Here is a 27,772-nt window from a genome sequence, read left to right as displayed (position 1 = left end):
CTGCAATTATTGTTACATAACATACATTTACATATATGATCCCCCACAATTATATGAATTTTAATAATATATTATGTGGGTGTATGCTTTGAATTTGCCACCCTGCTTATATTGTGAATAGGTCTGTAGTATATATATATACATACATATATAGATACATATATATACATATACATATATAGATACATATATATATATATACATACATATATAAATACATATACATACATATATATATATATATGCAAGGTAACCACTTTAGAAAATAAACAGAGCAGAGCGCTTTCATATATTACATCTTCAGTGTAAATTACAAAAGCTTTCGTAATTTACACTGAAGATGTTATATATGAAAGTGCTCTGCTCCATTTGTTTATTTTTTATAGTGGTTACCTTGCATTTATAAAACACATGTTCCCAGTGTTTTTATTGCATATATATATATATACACATACATACATGCACACACACACACTTATATATTCATATACATATATTTAAAAAACAGACAAATACATGCATATACATGCACACACACATACACAAGAGCTTTCAGTGTCTGGTGTTTCTGTTATATTAGTGAAACAAGAATTGATAAAGCTTCTTCAGGGCTTTACATGATGAACAGACTTGATGGTGGTGCACAGAATCCCAGGCAGTAGCCATGGAAGACAGACCAACCCGATTCCATGGATATGATGCTTCATGTATGATGTTTCTTCACAACACACAACAAATGATGAACATGAATGGGTGAGGAAAACTGTCAAGTCTCCTCACTTATAACTTCCTCTCTGGATGTGTCATTGGTACCAGGAATGGAGCAACCATTACAAGCAACCAATGCACTGGCAGACAGATACTGTTATAGTCATAGACAACAACTCAAAACAAATGGCATTTATAATTTTTCTCAGAAAAAAGAAAGAAAAGAAAAAAAAAAAAAAATGAAGAAAAAAAAATAATATCAAGATATCTGCAACATATTGTTCAAAATAACATTGGAAATTCATACAGTATTAGCACAAGTCGCGGTTTGCCCTGGACAAATTTAGCAGTTCCCACTGCAGCAGCACATTGCACAAATTGTCCTTGTCCTGCGTGGCACCTTGGCTCTCTTGCACATGAGCAGTATAGGGCTTGCACTTGATTTTGTAGTAACTGGGTAGGACTTATTGCCCTCTGCATTGATGCTGGTATGGGTGAACCACTCATTTGTGCGTCACTCACCACCAAATTGAGCTTTCCCTTACGTCATGGGTCAGGTCATTGTAAATGACCTCTGCAACATACATTGCCTTCTTGTTTTGTGCCCTTGTGCAAGTTCTTTTGCTTTGTTTGGAAAACAAAGTGGAAGCAGACACATGTACTACTGTGAGACACTCATGAACCTGCCCAGGCAAAACACTGCAGCCATACACAAGACAGAATCTCCTTAATTACCATTCAGGATGATATCGAGGCAAATGTGCGCAAGAATTTTGATACTTCCGTTATTGTCCAAGGTTGTAACAAGGAACAGGTAGGATACTAGCACACTGGCTTCACATATGGTTACAAAGACTCCCCTAGAATAAAACACACCTCCTTTGCCTCCGGTGGCGACTCTTCTCCTTCGCACGCCGCTCCCTCTGTTTAAATTAAAGTGTGATTCTTTCAATAAAAACCTCGAAAACAAATTAATTAATGGAACATTCTATCTTCAATGTAAGAACAGACCACCAAAAAGGTCAACAGAAAGTTATTAAGCCTACCCTTGGGGGTTTGGCATTTAAACTTACATCTTTCCTGATCTCTCTGACTAATGTATAGAAGGCATCATCTACTCCCATGCGAGTCTTGGCTGAGGTCTCAATAAAGGGAATGTCATAATTTTTGGCAACTTCTCGTGCCTGCTGCATATCCACCGCTCGCGTTGGCAAGTCACATTTGTTACCAACCACTAGAAAGAAAGATAATATTCTTTACTCACATTACAAATGAATACATATAACAGAAAAGAACAAACCTACAATTGTGACTTCACTCAGAAATAGTCATTAATGGTTTTCAAATCTGAACTTTTTGAGCTAGAATAACATTTTCTTTTAAATTTAAGTATTTACCATCTAAATTTGGTACCTTCTCTTGTGGGGCAGCTATAACCCTAAAGTTTGAAAGCAATTCTTGATGTTGTTTAAAAAATGTGGGTTTGAGCACTTTTCTTGTATACATCTCAAATAAAAAAAACTAATACTCAGAACAACTGTTAGCATGGGATTTGACCAAAAAGAAATTATTATTACTTTGAGTATCCAACCTACATGAACTGAATTTAACAATACTTCCCCAGCATGGTCTCTAACAATCAACCTCTTCAATATAAGTCAAATTCTAATGTGCAGCATCGGATACCTGCAGTACAATGATTGATACATTACAATGATGTGATATGGTTTAACGTCACAAACTCCCCCCTATCAGAAGGCTAGGACGGTGCCCCTTACAGAGGTCTTTGTAGCATGGAATTTAATGAACCATGCCCTTGGTTCAACTTCGGTGGTGGCAGGATTCGAACCACCATCCCCTTGACCTTCGCTGCAAGTAACAACGCCCTAACCCGCTCAGTCAGCGAGCTTCCATTACAATACTTATGTTATAAAATATAAGGTCATTGCTGTATTACTCATTCTCCTACATTGAGTAATAATAAACACAGGAAATGTGATCAAGGCAATTCACAGAATTTGGGGGTCACTCAGCTACAACTACAAAATAAATAATCAAGATGCTGACACCGGCATTCTCGGATAACCACTTAAACCTCATGATGCCTATGTAGGTGTCATCATATAGAAGAGGTTAAGAAACAAAAGCAATCTACAAAATATGCAAAATAAAACCTAAAGCACTGCACTATAACATCAAATGAACATGTATACTCTTGAAACTAAAATCTTCATCACAGAACATAACATGAGAATAAGTAGGCTCTTCTACACAAGAGCCCTCAAATATATGTACCCATATCACATCACATGAAGCCCACCAAACAAAATGAAAACAGTTCTAAGATCATGATATTCAGACATGCACAGCACTTCTATATAAAACACACACACTGCCCCTGCAAACTGTCTTTGGGTACTTTTCCCCTCTTGTAGAATATATTGCATACCCTTGCTAACTATAATCTCACTACCTTAACCTTTTCCATACAATGACACCTATGCAGGCGTCATGAGGTGCGAGTGGGTGTACAAGATGCAAGTGTCAGCACCTTGATTATATTTATTTTGTAGTTATAGCTGAGTGACCCCCGAATTCTGTGAACTGGCTTGATCACATTTTCTGCGTTTATTATTACTCAGTGAAAGAATGAATAATACAGCAGTGATTCTATACATCATAATGTGAGTATTGTGTGTCAATGTCTACTTCAGGCATCCGATACTGCACGAGAGAATTTGACTCATATTGAAGAGATTAACCCCTTTTAAACCATCTCCGTACTCCATCAAATCACACCGCTTTCCTATGTTTCAATGTTGTCACTGCATCCTCCAATTCTTCTTAATTTGAGCCCTCTTCACTTTCCAAAAGATTCTCATTTCACCAGTCTCCAGTGTTGACATTTCAACCAATAAGTTTATTGCCCAAGTTCTCTTTTCCAGGTGATCTTAGGAGTTGCATTTCAGTTTACTTCTAGTTTACATTTAGATATATATGCATATATATATGTATATATATACAAAGGATTACAAAGGCGGAGCATGCCGACAGGAGACCTTTTGATCCATATCTAGGTCGGATGCGAAAAAAAAACAATATTAATAAAACAATAAATAAAAACTATAATAATGTAAATAACAAATAAGATACACAAATAAATGCATAGGTATAGTTGAATAATAAACAAACAGGTAAATAGTAAATAATGATAAATTGACATATAACTAATAATAAATGAAAATCAGACACAAATGATAAAACAAAAACAAAATAAATGAAAATCAGACAGACAAATAATAACAAAACAAAAACAAATAATATAAGATAAATTATAATCATTACAGCATCTTACTTAGGTATTTATCTAACTGATTCTTAAAGCTTCGAACTGAACTACATTGCACTACCTGTGCAGGAAGTTTATTCCATTCATTTACTACACGGTTGGCAAAGTTGTTTCTACCTACTTCCAAATTGAATCTATTTCCGGATAGTTTGAGACCATTGTTTCTTGTCTGATTCTCATTCAATGTGAAAATTTGGTCACTTTTGATGTTGTCAATTCCCTTTAGAATCTTAAAGACCTGTATCAAGTCACCTCTGAGTCTACGCTTTTTTAGGGAAAACAGATTCATGTGTTTTAGTCGATTTTTGTATGATTTATTTTTGATATTTGGAATCAGTTTTGTGGCTCGCCGTTGTACTCTTTCCAGTCTGTCAATGTCTTTAATGAGATTCGGTGACCATACGGAAACAGCATATTCCAAATGTGGACGAACTAACGATTTAGTTAAAAGATCGCGCAATCAGTCCCAGAATCTTATTTGCTTTCTCAGAGGCTGAAATACACTGCTTGGATGATTTGAGGTCGTTACTGATAATTACGCCGAGATCTTTTTCACTATCCACTTTTGTTAACGAATTACCAAATAACTTGTAATCGTACTTACTGTTATTTTTACCTATGTGCATTACCTTGCATTTACTTGTGTTAAATTTCATTAGCCACTTTTCAGACCATTGCTGTAATATATCTAAATCTACTTGAATATCTAATTGGTTTGAGTGATCATTTGCCACTCCGCACAGTTTTGTATCATCAGCAAATTTGGAAACAGTAGATTTTAGTCCATGGTCTATATCATTTATATATACTATGAAAAGAAGTGGCCCAAGAACGGAACCCTGAGGAACTCCACTTGCAACACTTTTCCATCCAGAAGTTTTTCCATTTAAAACAACTCTGTTTTCGACCATTCAACCAATTACTAGTCCAACCTAATAGGCTACCACTTATTCCATGCAAAGCTAATTTAGTAAGTAGTCTTTCGTGTGGGACGGTATCAAAAGCTTTTGCAAAGTCTAGATATATTAAATCTATATTGTTTCTTTTGTCATAATTCGAGATAACTGTGTTGTAGAATTCGAGTAAGTTAGTCACGCAAGAACATTTCCGTCTGAAACCATGCTGGCTATCATTTATCAAACGGTTACTTTCTAAATGATGTTCGATAGCATCTCTGATGATAGTTTCCATTATTTTTCCTACGATTGAAGTCAAACTTATAGGCCTATAGTTATTTGGTTTCTTTTTGTCACCTTTTTTGAATATGGGAGTAACGTTAGCTAGCTTCCATTCTCTTGGGACATCTCCGGATATGATGGATTTCTTGAAAATAATTTCTAATGGAACAACAATCTCATTTTTAATTTCCTTTGAGATTCTTGGATGCCAACCGTCAGGGCCTGGTGTTTTATTAACTTTGAGTTTGTCTATACACCTTTTAATTTTTTCTTTTGTTATATTTACCGTAGTAAGTTTACCCCAGACTTTTCACAAGTTTCAGTTTGGAATTCACTTTGAGGTGTTTCGTTTACGAATACCGAGCTAAAATAATTGTTTAAGATATTACACATTCCTTCATTTGAATATTCAAGTTGACCGTCAGCAGATAATAGTGGACCAATGTGATTCCTAACAACCTTTTTATCTCTAATGTAACTATAGAATTCTTTGGGATTCTCTTTGGATTTATCAGCCCTACCTCTCCTTAACAGACATTAATTAGCTGTGTTTGTGGTGTTTTCTGTGTTTTGGGAGTGGTTTTTGAGTGTCATAGTGATTGCACGCACTAAACAACAGCACCAAAAACACAGCGAAAACACCGCAAACACAGCTAATTAACGTCTGTTAATGAGAGGTCTCACTGTATATATATATATATATATACCAAGAATTTTTTCCCCATTATAAAAGAGGTAGCCAAGTCAAAACCACATACCTACTCCCACCCATTCCACAACCCTTTCCCTGCCTCCTCATCTTAGCTCCTCATGGATGACTGGTCATCCCTGTATCCCACTCACTGCCCTGGGTCAGAAGCAATGCAACAAGACACAGTACATCCACAGCAAGGCCACTTCACTTAATTGGCAGCCCCTCCTCTCCGTCCCCTCATGCAGAAAAAGAGATGGGGAGAAAATCCCTTTGGGCTGTGTTAAAATATCATTCACATATAAGCACACCCTACCCCACCATCCCTTGCCCTCCCCTTCCTTGCATAAGAGCATCATCTATACACAGCCACTCTCCACCCATTCCTATCTCCTGCCTTGTCCTTTCCTTGCTCAACACATTCCCCTCTTTCTCAATGCTCCCTTCACCCCCATCCATCCATTTCATCCTAGGTTGTCCTCTCAAGTTCACTCCCCCCACCTCCACCTTCCACCTTCTTATCTTTCATCACCGATTCTTTCCATGAATCCAAACCATCCCAATCCTCTTTCATCAGCCCTATCTGCCATTTCCTTTTCCACTCCCGCTCTCCTCCTCATTTCTCATTCTATCCAACCAAGTAACCCCTACCATACTTCTCACATTTCATTTCCAATACATTTAACCCCTTCCATACGGTGCCGCACACGTAGGCGTCATGGACTTAGATCTCGGTGGCAGCAGCCAATGCCAGCCGTACGACGTGTCGTAATAATACTCGCATCATAAAATATAGTCACCGCTTATATCGATCGTTCTCTCTTCACCCGTGAATTTTGATAACCATAGAAAATGCGATTACAAAAGAATTAGAAAGAATGTCATTATGGAGGGGCGACTACAATAAATATAATCAAGACGCCGATATGGCAGCCTCGCGAATACACTCGCTCCCCATGACGCCTACGTGTGCGGCACCGTATGGAAGGGGTTAAACCTTTCCTCTCTGACTCCCAAATTCCATGTCTCTGCCCCATACAAAGCTATTGACACAATCACCCCCTTTGTATAATCTCCTCTTTGCATCCATTCCCAGATGCCTATTTCTCATGACACTTTTTAATCCCCCAAGGCATTTATTTGCTTTTGCTTCTCTCAATCTACAATTTACCTCTACCTCCACTCCTCCCTTTCCTGCCACATGCAACCCCAAATACCTAAAGCTATCCACTTCTCCAGCCTCTCTCCTTCAAGACTTACTTCCGAATCAGTACCATCCTCTCCCCTTGTACATCTCCATCTCATCACCATACTTTTACTCACATTTACCTTAACTATTTCCTATCCCATACCTTCCCAAACTCTATCACTAAATCCCTTAATTCCCCCTCTAACCCTGCCACATGCGTAGTGTTGTCAGCAAACAACAACTGGCTCACCTCCCACTTCTCTCCATTTTTTTTAACCATCTCGTTTCCTCCATTTCTAATTCTAACACAGGCTCTACCATTCTCATAAACTCTCAACTGTCCTTAATTTCCCCCAATCCCATATATCTGCAAAACCTCCCAGTGCCTTCCCATCTACCCTGTCATAAGCCTTTTCCAAATCCATAAAGGCCCAAAAAAAAACATCCTTACCCTTTGCTAAAGTTTTCTCACATATCTGCCTTACCACAAACATCTGATCCACACAACATCTGCCTTTCTAAACCCACACTGTCCCTCACCAATTACTCCCTCTGTTCCTCTCCTAATCCTCTCAATTAAAACCCTTCCCAACTACACTCAACAAACTGATCGCTCTGAAACTACTACTCACATTTATCCCATTTTCCTACGTAGAGCAGCACTATACAGGCACTCCTCCAGTCCTCTACCCTTCCTTAGACACACATTAACCTCACTAGACAGTCCACTAATATTGTACTTATCTTCTTCACACTCCACATGACACCCTTCTAACTCAGGTGCCTTACCTGCTCTCATAACTTTCAGAGCTACTTGCACTTCATCTTTTCTTATTTCTCCTCCATTTTCCACTCCCATCACCATGATTTCCTTAGTACCTTCCACTGCTACCACTCCCTCCCTATCCTTCTCCACATTCAACAACTCTCTAACATACTCCACCCATCTTCCCCTTACTGCATCCTCTTCTGTTAATATATGTTAATATTCAACACTTTCAGGAAAGTACTACTGCCGCCTTTTCATAACCTTGTATTCCTCTGATAACTGTCATTCATTCCTTGCCTTAACTCTATTCTCCAACTTCTTTGAGTTTCTAACTTTACTGACTTGCTTCCAAAATTTTCTCTTCAATCTCTTCATTATGAGTCAAATTCTCGCAGGCAGCAGCAGCTGCCTGATGTACGATGAAGCATCGCAATACTTACATTATAAAATATAAAGTTACAGCTGTATTATGCATTCTCTTTCACTTTGAATATTCATAACCACAGAAAATATGGTCAGGCCAGTTCACAGTAGCCAGACTCAGCCACAACTACAAAATAAATATAATCAAGAAGCTGACACCAGCACCATCATATACTTACGCCTCATGATGCCTACATAGGCATCAATGTATGGATAGGGTTAAAATTCTTAGTTATCCTGTTCCCATCTCTCATAACTTATGTTTACACTGTGCCACCTTGTCTGGTTTCATTTCTACATCTCAAACTCCTCCATTTTACTCTCCAACCATAGCTCATATTTATTTTCTCCTTCCACATTTTTTCCAGTTCCCACATCAACAATCCTCACCCCACATACTTCCTGAACCAACTTTTTCATAGACTCAAAACTCTTTCCATTCTCCTTTCACCTCTCCAGTTTCTATGCCATTGTTTTCATTCAAGTTCTCCCTCATCCGTCTTTCATATTCCCTCACAATCTCAATTTTCTTTAGTTTTCCAACATTCATCACCCCTTCCCTTCTACACTCTTCTTAACTATCTTCACTTCTTTTGGTAGAAAATAATCTGATATGCCATTTCCTGCCCCTCTCAAGAATGTCATCCATTATTTTTCACTAGTTTCTAAACCAAAATTATATGACCCATTTCATCTTTTCTGCCATGCTTCCATGTACACTTGTGAGGTGCAAACTAATGTCTGTCTATATACCAAAGACTTTTTACCCATTACAAGGGAGGTAGCCAAATCAAAAGGTTACGTTTAACATCTGCAAATGTATGTAAAATCCCAAAATTGCTGTAAGAGTTGAATGATACTTACAAACCATTGGGACTACTTCTGCATCTTTAACTCGCTTGATTTGCTCTCGATATGTGCTGATATCTTCAAAGGACTTAGCATTGTTGACTGCAAATACCAGAAGAAAACCTTCACCAGTACGCATATACTGGTCACGCATTGCACTGTTGAGGCAGAAAAACAGCATGTTAGTAATCAATGAATAATAATGCTGCAGCCTATATATATATATTATATATATATATATATATATATATATATATATATATATATATATAGACACACAAAGGATTACAAAGGCAAAGCATGCTGACAGGAGACCTTTTGATCCATATCTAGGTCGGATGCAAAAAAAAAAAAAAAAAAAAATCATATTAATAATAAATTAAAACTATAACAATGTAAATAACAATTAAAATACATAAATAAATGCATTGGTATAGTTGAATAACAAACAAACAGGTAAATAGTAAATGATAATAAATTGACATATAACTAATAATAAATGAAAATCAGACAGACAAATTATAACAAAACAAAAAACAAATAATATAACATAAATTATAATAATTACAGCATCTTACTTAGGTATTTATCTAAATGATTCTTAAAGCTTCGAACTGAACTACATTGCACTACCTGTGCAGGAAGTTTATTCCATTCATTAACTACACGGTTGGCAAAGTTGTTTCTACCTACTTCCAAATTGAATCTATTTCCGGACAGTTTGAGACCATTGTTTCTTGTCTGATTCTCATTCAATGTGAAAATTTTGTCACTTTTGATGTTGTCAATTCCCTTTAAAATCTTAAAGACCTGTATCAAGTCACCTCTGAGTCTACGCTTTTTTAGGGAAAACAGATTCATGTGCTTAAGTCGATTTTCGTATGATTTATTTTTGATATTTGGAATCAGTTTTGTGGCTCGCCGTTGTACCTTTTCCAGTCTGTCAATGTCTTTAATGAGATTCGGTGACCATACGGAAACAGCATATTCCAAATGTGGACGAACTAACGATTTATATAGCTTGTTAATGAGTGATGGACTTTTGAAATCAAAAGATCGCGCAATCAATCCCAGAATCTTATTTGCTTTCTCAGAGGCTGAAATACACTGCTTGGATGATTTGAGGTCGTTACTGATAATTACGCCGAGATCTTTTTCACTATCCACTTTTGTTAACGAATTTCCAAATAACTTGTAATCGTACTTACTGTTATTTTTACCTATGTGCATTACCTTGCATTCACTTGTGTTAAATTTCATTAGCCACTTTTCAGACCATTGCTGTAATTTATCTAAATCTTCTTGAATATCTAATTGGTTTGAGTGATCATTTGCCACTCCGCACAGTTTTGTATCATCAGCAAATTTGGAAACAGTAGATTTTAGTCCATTGTCTATATCATTTATATATACTATGAATAGAAGTGGCCCAAGAACGGAACCCTGAGGAACTCCACTTGCAACATTTTTCCATCCAGAAGTTTTTCCATTTAAAACAACTCTCTGTTTTCGACCTTTCAACCAATTACTAGTCCAACCTAATAGGCTACCACTTATTCCATGCAAAGCTAATTTAGTAAGTAGTCTTTCGTGTGGGACGGTATCAAAAGCTTTTGCAAAGTCTAGATATATTAAATCTATATTGTTTCTTTTGTCATAATTCGAGATAACTGTGTTGTAGAATTCGAGTAAGTTAGTCACGCAAGAACGTTTCCGTCTGAAACCATGCTGGCTATCATTTATCAAACGGTTACTTTCTAAATGATATTCGATATCATCTCTGATGATAGTTTCCATTATTTTTCCTACGATCGAAGTCAAACTTATAGGCCTATAGTTATTTGGTTTCTTTTGTCACCTTTTTTGAATATGGGAGTAACGTTAGCTAGCTTCCATTCTCTTGGGACATCTCCGGATATGATGGATTTCTTGAAAATAATTTCTAATGGAACAACAATCTCATTTTTCATTTCCTTTAAGATTCTTGGATGCCAACCGTCAGGCCCTGGTGTTTTGTTAACTTTGAGTTTGTCTATACACCTTTTAATTTTTTCTTTTGTTATATTTACCGTAGTGAGTAAGTTTACCCCAGACTTTTCACAGGTTTCAGTTTGGAATTCACTTTGAGGTGTTTCGTTTACGAATACCGAGCTAAAATAATTGTTTAAGAGATTACACATTCCTTCATTTGAATATTCAAGTTGACCGTCAGCAGATAATAGTGGACCAATGTGATTCCTAACAACCTTTTTATCTCTAATGTAACTATAGAATTCTTTGGGATTCTCTTTGGATTTCTCAGCGATGTTCATTTCGTATTGTCGTTTTTTTTTTCTTATTGTCTTTTTTAAATCTCTCTGTATTGATACATAACTTTCATAGTCATTAGATGCACCCGAGCACTTATATTTCTTATAAGCCTGTCTCTTTTTAGCAATACTTTTTTCAGTTTCTTTGTCGAGCCACTTTGGGCGAGCCTGATTTGGGGGACGTCTGTCCTTAAAAGGAATGTAAGTTTGAATCATCTTAGTGAGCGTATTTTGAAATATTTCCCACATCTGATCTACAGGCCTTTCGTTTAATTTTTCCTCCCAATCTGTAAGCTGAAGCTCCTGACGTAGTTCTATGAACTGAGCTTTACTGAAATCGGGTATTTTAGAAGCACAAGTATCTATTCTAAAATTGTTTAGGAGTTTGAATCTGACTAAGTTGTGATCGCTATTTGCAACAGATTCACCGACTTCTACATCAGTTGCCATGCTTTCGCGGCTAGTGATCAATAAATCGAGTATGTTTCCATATCTTGTGGGCTCTTTTACATGCTGAATTAAGTAATTGTCACCAAGAAAATCAATCAAGCGACTACCTATATGGCCATGTTCAAGGGTCATCCAATCACTGTCAGTAAAATTGAAATCACCCATTATCAATAAATCCCGGTTGCAGAAACTAGACAGTTCTTGAAATAACAGTTTGTCGTCTGCTAATGATAATGTCTTTGGCCTATATATTACACCTATATTCATTTTTTGTCCATTTGTTTGGGTTAACTCAACCCACAAACTGTCATATGCATCCTGTTTCACTTTCTCTAAAACACAAGCATGAACATTGTTTTTAACGTACAATAGAACACCCCAACAATTAACATACGAACAAAGATTATCCAAATTGGAATTACCAACACTGGAGCAGAAAAGAGAAAGAGATCTACTATCTATAAAATCATGAAAGGAATGGAAATCCTTAATAGGAATGATTTACTAAAATGGGGCAATGGAAAAACAAGAGGAAATGAAAAGAAACTCAAAAAGGATAACTATAGAAGAGATCTGAAAAAGAATAGTTTCCCACACAGAGTGCTGGATACCTGGAACAATTTAGATAAAGAAACAGTGTGTGCAAACACTACAAGATTTAAAAAAAAAAAAAAAAAAATAAAAAAAAAAAAAAAAAATCTATGATGAAAGATACAGACGGGCACCACAAGCATAGCTCCCTTCCCATACGATACAACTAGGTAAATACACACTGTTCCAGGGTTGATAGATCCAAAGAAGAGAAGGAGGAGATCTATTGGCTATTTACAGAATCATGAAAGGCATGGAAATTCTTGATAGATAAGACATATTAAAATGTGATAAAAGAAAAACAAGGGGACATGAAAAGAAACTCAAAAAAGGATAGTTATAGAAGAGATCTGGAAAAACAAATAAATAAATAAAAAATAATCCACATAGTGGTGGATGTCTAGGGCAAATTGGACGAAACAATAGTGTGTGCAAACACCATACAAGAATTTAAGAACAAACTAGATGCTGCGAGATAAAAAGATGGGTCATTACGAGCATAGCTCTCCTTCCCATATAATAAACTAGGTAAAATACATATATAGGAGGAGAATAAAGAGATATAGTGAGTGTGTGTCTTTACCTGATTGTAGTATACAATGTTCATGGGGTTTCTCTCACTCCCCAACTATCATATTATCTAACTTCAAATTCATGCATGGTTCCAACCTGGACTATATCTCCTCATTCTCCAATGATTATACTTAGATTTCAATTCATGTATTATTCCAGGATGGGATATATTGCCCTCTAAGCCAGGGATCTCATTAGGGGTGAAATTCACCCCCAGGGGGGAATTTTGGGATTTCTGGGGGTGATTTGTGACCACAGTCAGCTTACGGGGTGAGGAAAGCAATTATAGGTTTTGGCCTATCTGGCCTGTCACCTGGGCTGGATTTATACTAATTTGGAAAAAATAAAAGGGTTTTTAGTAATATTTGCATATTATTTAGAATGCACCTTTTGAAACAGACAATCTTGGAAAGGAGGGGGGGAATGACATTCTGACAAATGGTGAAAGGGGTGAATGGGCCAAGTAAGGCTGAGAACCCCTGCTCTAAGCTATTCCAAGTAATCATGCACTGGTATGGAAAATTATTTTCTTCACATCCTTTATAAATCTTTCTTATTTTGTTCTCACAACCTCTAAAATTCCTTCCATACCTAATCAATAGATTGACCTTCAACTCACCTGTATTCTTCTTGTCCTGCAGTATCTAAGATATCCAGTAAACACGTTTCGCCATCTATCACAACTTGTTTACGATAAGAATCCTCAATTGTGGGATCATATTCATCTACAAAACTGGAAAGGAAAACTATGTTATCAAAATACATGTAGCAAAAGATGAGCAAGGAAAATACAATATCAATCTATATATATGATGATCAAAACAATCAAGTAGGATAGGATAAGACAGGATAGGAAAGAATGAAAGACAGGAGAGAGAGAGAAAGACAAATAAAGGTCAACTCCGCAGTATCAGTATAATGTAGGTCTTTGGTCATAAAAAATTCTTAATCTAGTGGTGCTGTGTTGACAAGTCCTTATCTATCTGCCCCCTCCACAGAAATATTTTTTACATTAATCTGTTTACAATGTCCCCAAATATGTGAGAGATTCTACATGCAATTCATTCTAGTCCTTCCAATGAGCTCTATTGATTTCACTTTAAGCTTTCAATCCAACTTCTGAGTTGAGATTGAAGAAGAAGATATTAATGAAATACAACTGAACTTTGACAGTGAAATGTGTAGCTACTAAAGGAGAAAACAAAGGTACTTACTGATTTTGTATAAGTTGTATGGTGAGAGCACTCTTTCCAACACCTCCAGCTGGAAGTCAAAAACTCCTATTAGTACATCACATGAAATATACATAAATATTTGAAACATGGCAAATTACAACTTAAGCCTATAAATTGGAAACAGGGCTAACAAACACAATTGGCTAGAATAGTAATGGATACGTCTAAGTGGTGGTCCTACGAAACCGAAGTCTGAGAGAATTATCTGCCTATCGTCCATCTTCAAAACCTGTTAACAACCTCCCCTCCATCTGGACATATGACCCTGTAGGAATGGTGCTTCATCTCCAGAATGGGATCCACATGTTCACTTTAACTTCATTTTTTCACATGAGGTATATTAAAAAGATACCAAACCTTACAATTTTTTCTTATAATTTGGAGTAGCCAGATGGCAAGTATGATATCTCGAAGTCTTGCAAGGTGATTCAGTTGCTTCTATGCAGCTAATGTGCATGATTCCACAGCATATGATAATCACATTTTCACCATACTTTTGATGATAAATCATCTTCAGCGTGTGATCAAGTGGCAGAACATGGATGACCCATACAGGGCAGGAGATGAAATAGAGGGCTAAGGAGCTCAAAATAGGATTTATAACAGGAAAAAAACATTTCGATCCTCTTATGCAACTGTTCCTTTTCTTGATTATATGGATTTTTCTTACCTTATATTTATATACCCAGTATTCATTTATTTTTCATTATCATTTTTAAGTGATTTTAGATGCGAGATCCAGGTAAATTTGTTCTAAAAATGTAGCCTCTGAGGTTTTTGTTTGATTTCTGTGTTGAGTTTGTAATATTTTCTAAATTCTTTTCTCTGAATGGAAACTACATATATACATACATATACCAAGGGGTTTCCCCCTTACAAGGGAGGTAGCCAAAGTCAAAGGCATAAATCCACTCCCACCAATTTCATCCCCACATACTCCACTCCTCCCTCCCTCTTTTCTTGGCTCCTCCTGGATGACTGGTAATCCCTGCATCTTGCCCACTGCCTGGGTCAGAGGTAATGCAGCAAGACACAATATATTCACAGCAAGACACAGTATATTCACAGCAAGGCAGCTTCATTTAATCAGTGACCCCCACCCCCTCTCCATCCCCTCATGCAGAAAAAGAGAAGATGGGGAGAAATCCCTTCAGGCTGCATCAAAATATCATTAACACATACTCCCCCATCCCCCACCCACTCCCTTTCATGCAACACATCATCATCCATACACAACCATTCTCCATTCACCCCTATATTCCATCTCCTCCCTTCCTTAAATATATCACCCTCTTTCCCAATGCCCCTTTTACCACATCCATCCATCTCATCCTTGGTCACCAACTCATGTTGACTCCATCCACCTCTGCCTTCCACATTTCTTTAACTAATCTTTCTTCACTCATTCTTTCCATGTATTCAAACCATCCCAATACTCTTTCCTCGGCCCTATCTCCCAATTCCTTTTCCATCCCCGCTCTCCTTCTCACTCTATCCAGCCTAGTAGCCCCTATACTTATCAGACATTTCATCTAAAACACATTTAAACTCTTTCTTATGCTCCATGTTTCTACTCCATACAGTGCTGTTGGCACAATCACCCCTTCATATAATCTCCTCTTAGCATCCATTCCCAAATGTCTATTTCTCATTACACTTTTAATCCCCCCAAAGTGTCTAAATGGGAAAAAAGGGAGCTGAAATGTCTAAATGCTCAAACTCAACAAATAGCTAAATCTATTACATATTCCCCTTCAGTAACTTGTATACTTGTTCCTGTCAATCTGAGTTTGGTAACATTGTTATGTCTGTGCAAGCATTTTAGTACCACTTGCCCAAGCCTCATCCTCAATTGTGTAGTACAGTTTTACTACAGCCATTATGACAGAAGTCTCCTTCATAGTAAATTTTAGGACCTGCAGTGCTAATAATGTTGCTGCTAGTGCAGTGAGTACAGTGCCCCTCAGTCAATGCTGACAATAATAATAATAATAATTTTATTTGGCACTGAATCAATATACAAGAAATGCGGATAATGAAAGGACACATAGTTCAATATAAGAATTACAATTGCAGAGGATAACACAAAAAAGCATGTAAGCTTATTTCCATTGTGGTCCTCAAATCACAAGAAAGGTGCTGACAACAAGATTCAGTGTGGCAATATTTTGAAGGAAAGAAAATCTGGAAAAGGATGCAAATACGAGTGCATGCAGTGCCAATTGGAACTACAAGGTCTTATTATAAAATCAAAATTGCACTAGGGGAAATGCCAGCAGACACTGCATGGAGCACAAGTCATTGAAGAGAAAATAAAGTGCTAACATTAAAGTTGGCCAAGTAAGCCATTTTGTTGTAAAAACTTGTGTACATGAAAGGTAACAGAACTATTCTTGTTACATGAACAATAAATTACAATTACATTACAATACCACAAATTTCTTGTGTATTATGCCACACTTCAACCATGTGTCAAGCCAACACATATACTACATAAACATCTGATTTCAGTTTTCATTCCTTTTCATAAAATGTAAATAAATAAATAAAACAAATCCTTTAATTGAAATAAATCTGTTTAAACCCAACAACCTTGACTTGAAGTAACTATTACTATGAATATACTACTACCTACATCTTTCAGATAAAGTTCAATTTTTCTTGCTAAATGTGAAAATATTAATGAAAAAAATATATAGTGAGCAGAACAGGGAGACTGACAGTAAGGAATGAGACAAGGGTAGTTATTGTTGTTATTTGTGAATAGCTCCCATGGCAGAATTAATGAACCTTGTCTCACTATACTGATCCAACTCCAAGGTTTCATTTGCTGATACACATAAGTTGTTTTGCAAATCTTTCTTTGCATGGCCCTTAATACATCATTTAATATCTACTGCAAGTCACCATGACCTAATCATGCAATACATATCTTCAGAATATGAACTGACATCACTGGACTCCAATGCCCACCCTTCAAGTAACAGGGCCCATTTATAGATGTGACATCAGTGTACTTGAGGAGTGATATATCTGAGATGGTTTAGCTTAGGCTACCCTGATCAAGCAGCTATAAATAAGCTATTGACTGACTAACACTAGCTCCCTCTGGTGAACAGTGAAAACTAGATAACGAAGTTTTTAAGCCTTTGGAGTGCATTTGCACTGTAAAGATGCTCAATTTTAGTTTCCCCCTTATTAGTGCACTTTCTTAGTTTTTCAATGGTTAATAAGATAATGCACCCCATCATGAAACACCTTTGTGTATATGTAATGTGACTTTTCAGCCTGCATATTATTCTACTGCCTATCCTTCCATTCCACAATTGAAACCCCCAATCATTGTCAAAGCACTCCACAGCACCTATTTCTTAACCCAACTTATGACCTACACTGAATAAAATTGTCTGACACTGACTAGAATAAAATATAGTGTCTCCCTCAGCTGATGGAGTTTGTGGAGTGGGACCAATGGGTCTTGTAGTGCTCCTGCATTATGGGCAGCAGAGAATCATCTCCCTTCTGCCCATTTTCAAAAACCTATCAACCTTTTCAACTTCATCTGGAGATACAGTCCTGAGGAACTGAAACTTTGTCTCTGGACTGGGCCCTATATCCTTTTCTATCAACCTTGATTGTATTTGTTCAATCTTTTCACATATAGAGAATTGACAATTGCTTCCTCCTTTCCACTACTTTCTGTTGGTAACACAGAAACAGTCCTACACTAATACATCACAGATAACAATCCAAAGTTTCTTCCAGGGCCTGGGGGCCACTCCCTGTCAATAAAAATTGAAGCAATAATCATAAATGTTGACTGTTTTTAGACTGAAAATTAGCAGCTACACAGTGATCAGCAATTGTTCACAGGCCCTCCCACAAATATATATCCTCAGCAAAAAATATTGAAATGTTGTCCGATATATTAGTGTGGGTCTTTAAAATAGGGTATATCACTGGAATTCACCCCAAAATAAACACTATTATACTTGAGCACCTTCACGAGAAAAGCTTGTATGGATAAACAGACATGATGGAAGACCCAAAGCAACAATACTGCTGTTAACCTTTGATACAAAGGTATACTTTTGTTCTGGCCAATTATATCTATCTACATACCTAAAGGGTTCTTCAATTTTATGAGGGAGGTGGCTGGCAGAGGCAAACAGCATACACTCATCCCACTCTCATTTGTTTCCCTATTATCTTAGCTACTTGTGGATGAAACCCACCCAATTCCTAGGTCAAAAGTAATGCAGTAAGGCTAATTATACAATATCATTCAATTGTACAGTAATCCTTTGGTGGTAAAGTAGTTAAACCCATTTGCAATAACATCTGGTCTGGAATGTGACTTTTATTCTGGCTAATGCAAGATGAACAATGAAAAATAAAAGCTTATATTAAGTTAACTGATTATATCTGCATTTAAAAAGAATGCCTCATCAAAGTCAAAAAATATATAAATGAATAAAAATAAAACTGAAGAAGATATACACACTAACTTGCTCTGATTTTCTGCCACAATGTCAGCAAAATACTTTAGTTTTGATCTTGACAATGATACATACTAGTTTAATTAGTAAAAAAAAATCAAAGAAATTCAAGTCAATACAAACATGTTTGAACACTGATCACTGGAGAGATCATTCTGTCTAATACTACTAAACCTACCTTACACTTACTAACATTTCCACATTGAGCAAAACAATACTACCTAGATCCATTTTCAATAATGGCTATACTGTCTTACATATTACATTGAAAGTGTCTATTTCAATCAAGATGTAGCACTTACAAATCATACTAATCTATCAAACAACAATACTTGTCCAATATTTACATATCACACACCTAAAATCTATGATCAGATATATGTGACCAGTATTCAAGTATCACTACACTGAAAGAAAATGCAAGAAATCAAATGTAATGGTACTCCTCATAATCTGCTGTCCCACATACTCATGCCAAGGTTATTTTGGTAGTGTCTAACACAGCACCAACTACACTACAATACTGTCCTTTAGGTTTCATAGTTTATACCTACTAGCTAATTATTTCATATTACATTACCTTAAATGAATATACAAGCAAGAACCATAATCTTACTTTTCATAGCCATCTTGGGTAGAACACAAGTATATAATTCAACAGGAATTAATCATCTTGTTGAACCTAAGGCAATACTAATCCCAAAATTGGAATTAATTATCTTGCTGAACCTAAGGCAATACTAACCCCAAAATATGTCCAGTCTTATACAATTGGGGCTACATAAAAGAAAACACATATTTCAACATATCTTGAAGTTCCAGAGTATGTTCAAATATTGCTAAGTAGTCCCTAATCTACCAACAAATAGTAATATGTAACCCGTCATGAAATTCTCAAGAGCAAAATACTTTTCACAATCTAATATTAACTGTCTGTGGCCCTTCAAATGGCTAATGTTCACATTTGTCAACAAGATACAATGAACTAGCTATATCAAGCATGCATCTCCAACTGGTTTCATTATTGTCTGAAAATGAGCTGAGAATAGTGGTTTCCACTGGGCACAACATTAACAAGCACATTCTTTAAACTACATATTTACCTAGTGTGCAGCTGTAATGTATTTGGTTTCATTTCCACTTCAAGAGTACGAAGCCTCACATTCAATTCCTAATACCACTTGTCCTGGTTAGAGTGGACCTGATTACAGTTAAGTTCCTTTTGGTATTATCTCCTTACATTTTACCCAGCTATTCTTCACAAATGATTTATTCTCACATTTGCTACATCTACAGTTTTTCTAGATGAGGTACATTCTTGGTGATGGATCAAAATTAAGGAATGCAGTCATCACAGTAAGGATGTTACTAGTGCAAAAACTGGTCTACAAAACAGCTCTTTTTATTTGTGAGGTTTCTGGGATGAGCCCACTTTACAAATAATGAAACTGTGTAAATCAATGTTACCACCCTCCCCAATGCCATCATCAAACAGATAATGCTATTCTAGTTAAATATGGTATACAAAATTATTTGTTTCCACTACACTATTTTATTACATACATCTTTCTCATACCATACTACAAATTTTTATCAAATTAAATATGCTTTTATTCTTTTATTACTTAAAAGAACTTTGAAGATTCAATTTATTGTTGCTTTGGGTAAAGATCTTGAAGAAATTGTATGGATATTACCTGTTTTGAATATCAGCCACACTCCAGAATATGGTCCTCAGTTTTTACATACATTTTTTATTCCTTGTATGAAAAAACACACATAATCCACACAGAATATCAATGAACCCAACATCATAGACCTACCTCTCCTTTATACCTAATCTAAATCAATGAAAATATTGATCTTACACAAAATTCGCAATGGAGACAATTGATTGCCCACGAGTGAAGCGCCTGCTGGCAAAGTGAGCAGTCCCACAGGCCAAGCGCCCATGGCGAAGCCATGGTGGTGAAGCCGGCGCTTGTAAATAAATGAATATAGACCCTACCTAATTCACTCATCTGATGTAGATGTACATAATGTATAAACTATATTAAGAAATTACAGTAAAAAATTAAAGCCCTCTGTGAGGGGCATCGTCCTAGTCTCCCGGAAGAGGTGTGTGTGTGTGACATTAAACCATATCATATCACAGTAAAAAATGCAATAATTTAAAGTGTAATAATAAAAATTATAAATTATTACATACAAAGCAATTTAGATATCTGGCATCTAACTGTATAATGTAATGCAATAGACACAACCACAACCAGAGCAACAAAGTCCTATATGTGAGACAATATATGCCATGACATGTCACATAATTTTATAATCATCAATCATTATTATTACTGCTTCTGACCTAGGCAATGGGTTGGGGGCAGGTATGGTTCTTCATCTGCAAGGAGCTAAGACAAAAGGGAAAACAAATGGGTGTAGAATTGGTGGAGGGCGAGTGCTTGCCTTGAATAACTACCTCCCTTATAAGGGGGAAGTCTTTTGGTATATATAGATAGACTATTATCATTATCATTCTTATTATTAGATGGAATGAAACAGGAAGTGGGAAGATTGAAGGCACTAGTTGCTAGGAAGCAACTTCCACACAGATCTTAAATGTAGACAGGAACACAAGGAAAACAATAAAGAAAATGGATATATACGGGGAAAAATGTATACAAGTGGACAGGACAAAACAGACTGATTTCAGGGCTAAATAGGAGTTACCATGAATATACAAAACCAATTATTACACAAAACTGGGCATCTATATGACAGGAATAGCTAGTTTTGAAATTTCTTCAGCAACCTGTTAGCTGCTGATTCAAACTAGCTAGCTCCTCCACAAGTATTACTGTCCATGTCCATGGAAAACCCAAACCCATTTAAAAAAAGCAATCAATCAGTTAATCCATTCCCCCCTGCAGTCTACACTGTAACATCTCTAACAACCAAGACCTATACCACATAAAACATCCACACTCAGATCACTAAAGCCCTTCAAGACAGATCACCAAAATCAATTCTCCAACAATCCCCAGACATAAGTACCGTAGAAATACTCCTACATGTGGTAAGAACCACACTGACCTGCACACAGAACACCATCCATTATTAAAACAGCACCAACATGGAATAGGCTTGGATACATATTCCAACTGCTCCAGTTGCAACTACCCCACAGAAGACAAAGAACATTACACTACAATGTCCCACATCACCAACAATCCTTTGACATCAACATATCTTCTTGGAATGATTTATGGTCCTGTCTGGAGCCTGTTGCAATTTACCACGGCTGCACATCTTCTGATGCCCCCACTCCCAGAGAAACATGGATGAGAAAAACAAAAGAAAATTGAATTGGCATCTTTCCTCCTTCTTACATGTAATGTACAGTACTGTATGTCTGTTCCACATCTTTATGTTCATAACCTGGCTTTTCTTCCATGTTCACTGACATCCAGCTGGTTAACATGAAGTTCTAAGTGACATAAGAACTTTCATTATTTTCTACAAACATAATATGATTGCACATTTCTCTAATTATTCTGTAATTTTTCATCAATCTAATACTTCTTTGATAGAGCCAAGAAAATATTCTATACGTATATCATATATATAAATACATATACCAAATGTCATTGTTGTCCCAAAATCCATTTGTTAACCCTCCTATCTTAGCTCCTTGTGGATGAAAAATCATCCCTGTATCCTGCCATCTGTTCTGGTCAGAGGCAATATAGCAAGACAAAGCACCTCCATAATGGGTTTGGCTTAACCCTTACACTTTCTTACAGGATGACCCCTCCCCTATACCTCAAGGAGCTGGAATCATAAATGACACAAAACAAGTTGTTCTAGTTTCTTGCCAATAATAAAAAGAAATGTACCTATAGTCACAAAAATATGAATTTATAATTCTATTATTTGACAAACATCAATATACACCTGTGAATCTTGATATTTGACAAAGTTAAAAGAATTAGTACCAGTATTTAAGAATACCAACTTTAGGATTACAAGGCCAGTATTCAACAAAGAAAATATGTGAAGAAGACATAATGTGGAATTAAGAAGAGGTGACAGGACAGAAAAAGATAATAGTTATGATTAAAAAAGTAAAGTGAAGGTGGGCTGGGTATGTGGCATGAATGCTGGAGGAAAAAATTGCATGGAGAGTGATGATGGGAATGATTCAGGGAGAGGGCCTACTGGACATCCCAGAAAAATATAGACAGAGTTAGCATAACACTGTGGAGGTTGGAGGCAGTTATTGGTGAGCCAGAATAAAAATGTGGTACAAGACCCAATGGATATCAAAAGCTGAAAATGGTCAATATAGCTGCCAATACAATGTACAAGTTACAAAATCTTGCTCTACAATTTCAATGCAGTATGTAAATTCTAAAAAATTCCAATGTGGCATGTGGATGAAATTTACCACCCACCTCTAACCTAGATGCCATGTGTCTGAATTACATCAACTTCAGGATTCAGTTGACAAAGGAAGATTAAACAGAAGATTCTTCCATTCTTGGACAATGTGGTCATATGAATGCTAGAAAGACCTGACTAACTCCCTTATAAGGAGGAAGAAGCCCTTGGTATATGGATTGATAGACAAACTCATAGGATAAAAAGGCTCAGGAAACTTACAAGCCATGATTACTGCATTTACTGTCTATCAGTCTACAAAAAGTAGATGTTCTAGGCTTCTTCCTGTATGCCTACAGGAAGTGAAAAATTTCTACAGGAGAGTTCTGACCACTTTTCAAAAAGTTGTTGGGAACAGGGGGGAACAGAGGGTGATGTCAGTACAGGAGGGGGTGTCGAGGGCTTGATGGGGGATGTACGTGTGTGATTATGGGTGTTGTTCCTGATGGTCGATGAATCAAGTTGTGTCTGCAGTTCTAAACCTCTGTCTATGTCAGGGTTGTTGACATACCAGACCAATGACTTGGCTTTGAAGTCACCACCTAGGATAAGGTTATGGATGGTGGCAAGCTGATTGAGGTTAGGCATATAGTTGTTTGGAACAGTGGGGGGGGGGGGATGTCCATGTTAACTATTGTGATTGTGGATTTGTTATCTGTTTGGATTTCTATGTCAGCAACACCTGTGCCTGACATGAACAATTGTGACCAATACTGATAACATGCAATACGTTCCCCACAGAACAAAGCACAGTATGCTCCACGTGTAGGAACATGTCAAGACGGGACAAGATACTGAAAACCCAGACGTACTGATTTTATACTCCGGGGAAAATTGTATCATCACAATGGTGATAACACCTTTTAAATTACCACAAACAATATGAGGAATTGTAATGTACAATTTTACTATCATGAAACACGTCCTCTCACTGCTGTAATAATGTTCATTGCATGTACTTCTTAATACTTATTCATAATAATATAGCAATATCTCCATCATTTATGGCATCACACAATTTCTTGAGTAAACATAAGTTTAAGCCTAATGGCCTCTTTGTGTCCTAGATTTCCTATCTTTTCCATTTCCTTATTTACATGTATTGAGTATAAGTTCTATGCATTTAATATTAAGAAGGCTTTAGTCACAGCTCTTATAAATCAGTCCTGCAGCATTCTTTTGGGACTGAAAAAAGTATGCAAAAAATCAAACCCAATCACAATTAACTTCTATACCTCTTTCACCACCTAAATGATCCCACTTTTTTGGCATGATGTCCATAAAGGACCAACAACAGGTATCTACTTGTGGTCCTACAAGATGGACGTCAGAGAATCAGTTCCCTGCTGCCTACTTTCAAGACCTGTCTGCACTCTGATCTCCAACAAGTGATACTTGACACTTGGTCTTCACGTGATCTTCAGACCAAATCAAAGCTCTCAATTCATTCCACCTTTTCACATATGGAGAGCTAACAACCAGGAATTCCTCCCCTCCTCCTATTGCTATAAGTCAGAGACAGAAAGTCCCAAACTAATGCAATACAACAAAAGATTCTTCCAAAAAGATCAAGAGGACCACAACATGCCACTGTGAGCTGTAACAATTAATTGTCCTCAAGGATTAAAATGCTTGTTATCTTACTGAAATATAATTCTCTCAGTTTTACACCCTTCCCACTCCGTACTGCTGTTATTGCCAACATGTACACACAGGAAGTTGTTTTCTCACTCAAGATTCACAATTTACAACTAGCAAATCAGCTAACCTTGAATTTCTATGCATGCAAGCACAAAAGATTATATTCACAATACCAATTACTAAATTTGGCTACCCCCCATGTAAGGGGGAAAAAGCCTTTGGTATATGTATGTATGTATTACTAAATCTAATGTTCATTTACATTATGAAGAGAGAGTTCTTTCCACCACCTATTTCATAGAACCATCACTGGCAACTACCTAATGTTGGTTTACACCATCATATGGCAGCAATTAGTGCACTTATCACTATTCTGATACTTGAATTATTTATATATCACTGGCAAGGAATAAATCAATACTGCTAAATAACAGAGTACTTCCTGGTTTATTTTTGGTATTGTGGAGTTGTGTACACAATCAACCTATGGATAATGTTGTCATCTGTTATTTAATACCATATTAGCTGCAAATTTCTGGCAAAAATACATATCCTTTAAACACGTTTACTGAAGCTTATAATACATATACCAAAGGCTTTCCCCTTTACAAGGGAGGTAGCCAAAAAACAAAGGCATAAAATACACTCCCACCCATTCCATTCCCACATACTCTACTCCCATTCACCCCCCCCTCCCCATATCTTGGGTCCTTGCACAACAATGATGTGCTGATAATTATATACAATGTATGTTATAGCAAAAATGTAGGGGGAATATTAGTGCATCATAAATGTTAACTTAACGTGACACAACTACCATCATTTTCCAAGTTTCTGTCTGGCAAAGGTAAATATTTGTCTTTTGCCTATGAGACCTACTAATAAGTCATGGTCTTAGATCATGTGCTGGACTCATGACTGACGGCCATTATCCTCTGGGATGAAAGCTCAAAGCTCATCTAAAAGCAATGCTATAACCTTATGCATAAGGTTATAGCATTATGATAAACCTCATCCCCTTCCTTTCAAAGAGGGAATAATAACTTGTTGTTAGTGATGTTTGCAAGACCCGAGTAGTAACTAACTTCGATTATGTGGCACTGCAAGCTCTTGATACAGTTGTAGCTTTGGTTCTATCAATTTGTAATATTTTTGTGCCGCATATAAAGGGACTAAAAGTAATAATACCTTTTGACACGCTGTATGCAATCTCATGGAATGTTTGGTAAACTGAAGTTATTGTTTTAAATACCATACATTCCTATACAGCCATAAATTAATGAAACAAAATATCTGAGGGTATTAAGGGCCTGCAGAGTATTATATTCTTTTTACTGTTTTGATAAGATAAACATACATTTCAGCATTGCTCAACTGCCTCCACTACACCCTTTGAATCATTGGTGTTATCATCTATCTTAAACAACTTTTGTTAAAATTTCCATAGGAAAAAATAAATAAATAAATAAAATAAAACAATAATAATACAGTCCACAAATATATTTTCAAAATTTTAATATTATATATATATATATATATGTGTGTGTGTGTGTGTAAAGACAGACAAATACAGAGGTGAGGTGGCAAAATGAAATGTTAATGCTAGAATATGGAGCTACATTCAGAACCAGACGTTTCATCCTCTTGGGCCTTCCTCAGTGGACCACCGAGGAAGGTCCAAGAGGTTGAAACATCTGATTCTGAATAAAGCTCCACACTCTAGCCTTAACATTTCATTTTGGCACCTCACCTCCATATATATATATACATATATATATATATATATATATATATATATGTATATATATATAAATATATATATATACATACATATATATATAATATATATATACATATATATATATAATAATCCTCTTTTTTATTTCAATCAAAATTAGAAACAAACAAAAAATGAAGGTAAAATTCCAGAATGACACAAACATGGACATTTAACATGAAATTTACTTTGTCTAATACATCCTAACCTAATCATTCCATGAAAAAAAAAATTGAAATACAAAAATGAAAGTGGAAAATGTGTTCTCATGATACTGGAATAATATTAAATGTAAGGACAGGACTACAGCTAAATGCTACAATAATACCTAGGCAAAGTCTAATGTAGTAAAATGTTTTATACCAGACTAATATGCTCCCACCCCTCTTCTGATAAACTTGTGATGATCTTAAGTTACCTTGACTAAATGGTTCCCTCGTACTTCTATTCATCTCTTAATTACCTAAGGTACATTAGATATATATATAATTGAAAATATCCAATCCTATTTTAGAAGTATTTAAATTCTATTCTTGTTACTTAGGTACAAACATATTGAGGAATACTTATAAGACTTTACTGAGTAAATATTGACTACATTCGATTAAAAATCGTCAATCCTAACCAAACTTATCACATACTGGGTTTACATACGAATTAGGGTACTATTACTAGTAAATACTAAGTTATAAACTGGCTGAAATCTCAACCACGAATTCCACCTTCCCAATGAGCCGACAGAACCTTCTTAATTTCCTTAGGAGGTCCGATTAAGACCAGAACTTTCCTAGACCTTATTTGCAACAAGCTTCAGACCTTAAAAGTGTTGGAGGAACAATAAAGTGTGCATGAAATATGTGAACTGTAAATCTGGCAAACCCACCAACTGCTGGGGATCCCTGACCTAAACAAACACAGTTAGGCTAACACTTACCTCCTACGACCACCAGTTTGTACTCCGTCATGATCCCTAATGCCAGTAATAATAGGCCAAGAACCCACACTACACTAGTCTCGTTAAAGCACTAACCAGCGGCCACTACACTGGATTCATAATCAATGTTTACTAGTCACACTCGCCACCACATCACCCACACCCTTCTT

At 36.4% G+C, this 27,772-nt stretch overlaps 1 protein-coding gene across 1 annotated transcript; it reads right to left on the bottom strand.

Annotated features, from left to right (window-relative positions):
- Positions 1–364: 364 nt before the first annotated feature.
- Ras85D (GTPase ras-like protein 1) lies at positions 365–27,772 on the bottom strand. The gene is made up of 6 exons (XM_076213717.1): positions 27,603–27,772; positions 14,294–14,342; positions 13,699–13,812; positions 9,172–9,314; positions 1,782–1,942; positions 365–1,631 (listed from the first exon to the last, which is right to left on the bottom strand). The coding sequence occupies exons 1-6, from the start codon at positions 27,631–27,633 to the stop codon at positions 1,569–1,571; spliced, it is 561 nt and encodes a 186-aa protein (XP_076069832.1). The 5' UTR covers positions 27,634–27,772; the 3' UTR covers positions 365–1,568.

The sequence above is a fragment of the Oratosquilla oratoria genome, chromosome 31 (assembly GCF_046742065.1).
Source record: "Oratosquilla oratoria isolate Oo_2021 chromosome 31, ASM4674206v1, whole genome shotgun sequence".
Taxonomy (NCBI): Eukaryota; Metazoa; Arthropoda; class Malacostraca; order Stomatopoda; family Squillidae; genus Oratosquilla; species Oratosquilla oratoria.
Note: the sequence above shows the minus strand (reverse complement) of the source record. Positions and strands in the feature narration are given on the sequence as shown.

Bases quoted from the DNA above. Each gene is read 5' to 3' on its own strand.
- Ras85D (XM_076213717.1), bottom strand. From the start codon at position 27,633: ATGACGGAGTACAAACTGGTGGTCGTAGGAG. The intron at 9,315-13,698 runs GTGAGTTGAAGG...CTGCCTCAACAG, and splicing joins GCAGGACAAGAAGAATACAG to TGCAATGCGTGACCAGTATA. The intron at 1,632-1,781 runs GTAAGTTTAAAT...TAATTTAAACAG, and splicing joins TCAGAGAGATCAGGAAAGAT to AGGGAGCGGCGTGCGAAGGA.